The following is a 6,035-nucleotide window of genomic DNA, read 5'->3' as shown; positions in this document are numbered from 1 at the left end:
ACAACTTGAAATTTACTTTGTGGAGAGGTAAAAAGTCCTCCTCTCCTTCCAATACCACATGAAAATTGTTGGTTTTTAGCTTTTTACTTGTCCAGCTTCCATACGCATTTTTATACCCTTTACAAGAAATACATTGGAGGCTAACTCCGTAGCTCGCTAGCTTGTGCGCACTGGTTTTCTGAGACCCTTATTTTGCAGTTCGTCTTTACACTCTTGATAGCAAGTATTTGGTAGAGCGTGTGTTGAAATAAGTGTTTCTGCCTGTCGGTTTTGAAGATTGATGATCGGTCACGTCTATTTTTTAATGCCTGTCGAGTGACCAGTAGCTCAGGTTGGACGTAATGGGCACGTTACTTTACATTCAGTGATAGCTAACGTTAGCTATCCAAACCGCTATCTTTAGCTACCGCACAAAGCTAATACGCGTGCACTTGTTACGTAGGGGGCGTAGTTACGTCATTACCAAGCTGAAAGCCATAAAAGGGTGGGACAAAATGGTTAAAAAACATTGGAAAGTTAGCGCCAACGAGGCATCAGATTGCACGATCAACATTCATTTGTCCAATTCTTACAAAACTCATGGACTGAAATACATGTGACAATTTCTGTATGTATTTTTAAATATTTGGACCGACAACATGGGTACAAAATGTGAGCAAGCGACATTAAAAAAAACATGGCCACCATCGCAGGTACAAAAGCTTTGAGGCAATTTGCCACATAACCAAAAGCTAAGCAAAAAATGGCGGCTCTGATCTCGTTTTCAGGAAATGAAATCAGGTAATGTGACAATTTCTTAATGTAGTTTTAAAATATCATGATTAAACTTGGCTAGGCTGACCATATTCTGAAATCCCAAAAAGAGGACACATATATGCGGGCCAAGGCGGGCAGCACGCCAAGGCCTGGACTAGGTGAAAATTTGCCAATGATACTCAAACTTGCTTTATTAATAATATATTTATTTAAATAAAGCATTTTTTCTCCTCTGTTGACAGCAGTGTTGGCGCTAGGAATTTTCAAAATGGGGTCCCACAGTAAATTTTTGGGGTCCCACTTTTTTGTAAGCGTTTTGAAAAAAAATTATAAACATATGCATTATCCTCTTATATCTCACATTCTATATTGTGTTTTGGAAAAAGGTTGTCATAAATGTTACTTATTTCATTAAAAAAAATAATAAAAAAAGAAAACAAATTTGTATACATATGTAAATGTATTCAGTAGGGGTGTGGGGAAAAAATAGATTCGAATTCGAATCGCGATTCTCACGTTGTGCGATTCAGAATCGATTCTCATTTTTTAAAAATCGATTTATTTTAATTTTTTAAATTAGTTAAAAACATTTTTATTTATTTTTTTTAATTAATCAATCCAACAAAACAATACACAGCAATACCATAACAATGCAATCCAATTCCAAAACCAAACCCGGCAACACTCAGAACAGCAATAAACAGAGCAATTGAGAGGAGACACAAACACGACACAGAACAACCAAAAGTAGCGAAACAAAAATGAATATTATCAACAACAGTATCAATATTAGTTACAATTTCAACACAGCGGTGATTAAAAATCCCTCATTGACATTATCATTAGACATTTATTAAAAAAAAGAACAATAGTGTCACAGTGGCTTACACTTGCATCGCATCTCATAAGCTTGACAACACACTGTGTCCAATATTTTCACAAAGATAAAATAAGTCATATTTTTTGTTCATTTAATAGTTAAAACAAATTGACATTATTGCAATCAGTTGATAAAACATTGTCCTTTACAATTATAAAAGCTATTTACAAAAATCTACTACTCTGCTTGCATGTCAGCAGACTGGGGTAGATCCTGCTGAAATTCTATGTATTGAATGAATAGAGAATCCTTTTGAATCGGGAAAAAAATCGTTTTTGAATCGAGAATCGTGTTGAATTGAAAAAAAAAAAAAGATTTTGAATCGAATCGTGACCCCAAGAATCGATATGGAATCGAATCGTGGGACACCCAAAGATTCACAGCCCTAGTATTCAGTTATAAACATTCATTCACTTTCTTCTTTTCCTTCACGGATCTGAACTAATGTTTTTATTTAATAAGTTGTAGGTGTATTTTTTTCAGTACAAAAGTGTAAAAAGTGTTTTGCTTCGGTCATGAAATTATGATAATGGTGTGCAAGGTCATACATACATTTTATATTTAACGCTTAAATCTCTGGAGTCTACATCAACTTCAGATCTATCCCTCATTTCAAAATGTTTTAGTTTTTTTTTATGTTGTTTTTTTGTTTTTTGTTTTCCGCCCTTTTTTGTCAAACAAAACTATGTTTTTAATGGCAAACACACAAAATATGCAAAATCTTCCACCAAAAATATTTTTCAAAGTGGAATATTTGATGTGGAGTAATCGGAACCTTGGATAGGTCAATAATTCATAATAACATTGATTTTGATTCAATATTATGTTTTGAGCAATGACAGTTTGAAAGAAAAAAAAAACAGCTTTGTTTTATTAGTCAACATTGCAACTTTTTCTAAATTACATTTCACCTTTAAGCTTTCTTATTTCACTTTTGTTATGTTTTTGTTTATTTTAATAGTATTTTTAGAATGTTAGCTGTGGGCCGCAAACTTTTGACACCCCTGCTATAGATAATAAAAAATTAAATCTGATAAATTAATGGATAAAAAACAAAGCCTGGCGACGCATGCGCGTTTATCATAACTCTCTCGCTCTCTCTGTCTCTGCCCCTCCCTCACGAATGCTGCTGCGTGTGCACACCTTCACAATTTGTTTTGTTTTTAACCCCTTCTTAACCCTGAACGTACATTGAAAATACACGCAACCCTAACTCAAAATGCCGGACATTTGAGGCATTTAAGAAACTCCGCCCGGACAGCCCCGCAAAAGAGGACATGTCCGGGGAAAAGAGGACGTATGGTCAGTCTAAACTTGGCACATAGTTTCAGTGTATAATATTTTAGCAAGATTGGTTGAAAAACATTAACCAAACCACCTTAGTGGCGGCTAACAGATAATTGCACATAGAGTACCTCAGTGACTATTCATTCTATGGTCATACAACTTTAAAGCTTCAGAACACTTGTAGTAATATGTCCTCAATTCTGAGTCTAAAATTTTGAGGCTATCCGTACTACGCGTATGCTAGCATGTCTTCCGTAGCATTTTGCGCACAAAAGGAGGACATTGCTCACCCTCTGCTCGCGCTCCGAGCACTTGTACATGAGCGTGAGGAAGTTAAGGGCGGCCGTGTCGGACTCGGTCTGACGGGCCTCGATCAGGCGCCCGATGTAGCGGTTGACCCGCGTTCTGGGGCTGCTCTGGATCACGTTAGCCTGGTTGGCGTTGGTGCGACTCCTCAGCTTTTGGGGCGCCGTCCTCATGGCCCTTCGCTGTGTGAGGAGGGGATGAAGAAGTGTTATCATATTAAAACCACGGCTGGAGGAGCGTCAACAACGTGAACAGGCGTGCTGATTATACTTTCAAATGACGACATTGCCGTCACATTTAACTTCATTAGGGAACGCACCCTGCTGAGACTAAGTGTCTTTGGCAGCCACACAGAAGAGCCTTGCTAAATACTGCCCACTGGAGCACAACCCCTTACTTCTCTCTCCATCCTATTGTCTCCACACACAAACTACTTTCAAATACACATTTGTATTTACTTTTTTTTAGAGGATGTTTTTTTGTTTTGTTTTTAAGTGCGACACAGTCAGCCCCCTAAAGGGAACATAATACAGTTGAAATCACCCTCTAATACGGGGGTCTGCAACCTGCGGCTCGAGAGCCGCATGTGTATGAAAATAGAAAACAATGAGGGAACAAATATATTTTTGTTTAAATTGGGTTTTTGTCGGAGGACAACATGACACAAACCTCCATATTTGTTAGAAATCCCACTGTCTATATTAAACATGATTCTCTGATGACAGTATTTGGCGAGCACCGTTTTGTCCTACTAATTTTGGCGGTCCTTGAACTCACTGTAGTTTGTTTACATGTATTTCTTCAACGATGCCAGAGAAATACATATTTTATGCCACTCATTCTTTGTCTGATTTTGTCCACCAAATGTTTTATTTTGAGTGCGGCACAGTCAGCCCCCCTTAAGGGAACATAATACAGTTGAAATCACACCCTAATACGGCGGTCTGCAACCTGCGGCTGGAGAGCCTCATGTGTATGAAAATAAAAAACAATTTGGGAACAAATATATTTTTGTTTTAATAGGGTTTTTGTCGGAGGACAACATGACACAAACCTCCATATTTGTTAGAAATCCCACTGTTTGTATTAAACATGATTCTCTGATGAGAGTATTTGGCGAGCACCGTTTTGTCCTACTAATTTTGGCGGTCCTTGAACTCACTGTAGTTTGTTTACAAGTATTTCTTCATCGATGCCAGAGAAATACATATTTTATGCCACTCATTCTTTGTCTGATTTTGTCCACCAAATGTTTTATTTTGAGTGCGGCACAGTCAGCCCCCCTTAAGGGAACATAATACAGTTGAAATCACACCCTAATACGGCGGTCTGCAACCTGCGGCTGGAGAGCCTCATGTGTATGAAAATAAAAAACAATTTGGGAACAAATATATTTTTGTTTTAATAGGGTTTTTGTCGGAGGACAACATGACACAAACCTCCATATTTGTTAGAAATCCCACTGTTTGTATTAAACATGATTCTCTGATGAGAGTATTTGGCGAGCACCGTTTTGTCCTACTAATTTTGGCGGTCCTTGAACTCACTGTAGTTTGTTTACATGTATTTCTTCAACGATGCCAGAGAAATACATATTTTATGCCACTCATTCTTTGTCTGATTTTGTCCACCAAATGTTTTATTTTGAGTGCGGCACAGTCAGCCCCCCTTAAGGGAACATAATACAGTTGAAATCACACCCTAATACGGCGGTCTGCAACCTGCGGCTGGAGAGCCTCATGTGTATGAAAATAAAAAACAATTTGGGAACAAATATATTTTTGTTTTAATAGGGTTTTTGTCGGAGGACAACATGACACAAACCTCCATATTTGTTAGAAATCCCACTGTTTGTATTAAACATGATTCTCTGATGAGAGTATTTGGCGAGCACCGTTTTGTCCTACTAATTTTGGTGGTCCTTGAACTCACTGTAGTTTGTTTACATGTATTTCTTCAACGATGCCAGAGAATTACATATTTTATGCCACTCATTCTTTGTCTCATTTTGTCCACCAAACATTTTATTTTAAGTGCGGCACAGTGAGCCCCCCTTAAGGGAACATAATACAGTTGAAATCACCCCCTAATATGGGGGTCTGCAACCTGCGGCTCGAAGGCCGCATGCGTATGAATATAGAAAACAATGGGGGAAAAAATATATTTTTGTTTTAATAGGGTTTTTGTCGGAGGACAACATGACACAAACCTCCCTAATTGTTAGAAATCCCACTGTTTATATTAAACATGATTCTCTAATGAGAGTATTTGGCGAGCACCGTTTTGTCCTACTAATTCTGGCGGTCCTTGAAGTCACTGTAGTTTGTTTACATGTATTTCTTCAACAATGCCAGAGAAAGACATATTTTATGCCACTCAATCTTTGTCTCATTTTGTCCACAAAACGTTTTATACTGTGCGTGAATGCACAAATATGAATTTTCTTAATGTTATTGACTTGTGTGGAGTGCTAATCAGACATATTTGGTCAGTGCATGACTGCAAGCTAATCGATGCTAACATGCTATTTAGGCTAGCTTTATGTACGTATTGCATCATTATGCCTCGTTTGTAGGTATATTTGAGCTCATTTAATTTCGTTTACTATTGTCCTCTGTGTATTTAATTTATATTTGCATGTTTCATGACACAATATTTGTATATTGGCTGCATTTCAGATAGTTGTTTGTGTGCCATGTTGTTCCAAACCGCAGCAAACATTACCTAGCTTGCCAAAGATTGTAATAAATCTATTAAAAGAAGACAGCCTTAACTTGGACACACACATCTATACCTTTGGCCATTC

The 6,035-nt window shown here is 37.5% G+C and overlaps 1 protein-coding gene across 2 annotated transcripts in view; it reads right to left on the bottom strand.

The window, feature by feature from the left end:
* The window catches only part of LOC133618811 (adenylate cyclase type 1-like), a 137,223-nt gene that overhangs the window by 22,834 nt on the left and 108,354 nt on the right, over positions 1-6,035 (bottom strand). For both annotated transcript variants that reach the window (XM_061979544.2, XM_061979545.2), the window contains exon 9: positions 3,214-3,411. In XM_061979544.2, the coding sequence (XP_061835528.1) occupies positions 3,214-3,411 (198 nt within the window). The remainder of the gene's footprint in view (positions 1-3,213; positions 3,412-6,035) is intronic.

Source organism: Nerophis lumbriciformis, linkage group LG19 (genome assembly GCF_033978685.3).
Source record: "Nerophis lumbriciformis linkage group LG19, RoL_Nlum_v2.1, whole genome shotgun sequence".
In the NCBI taxonomy this organism is placed as follows: domain Eukaryota; kingdom Metazoa; phylum Chordata; class Actinopteri; order Syngnathiformes; family Syngnathidae; genus Nerophis; species Nerophis lumbriciformis.
The sequence above is the reverse complement of the archived record's forward strand: the minus strand, read 5'-3'. Positions and strand labels throughout refer to the sequence as shown.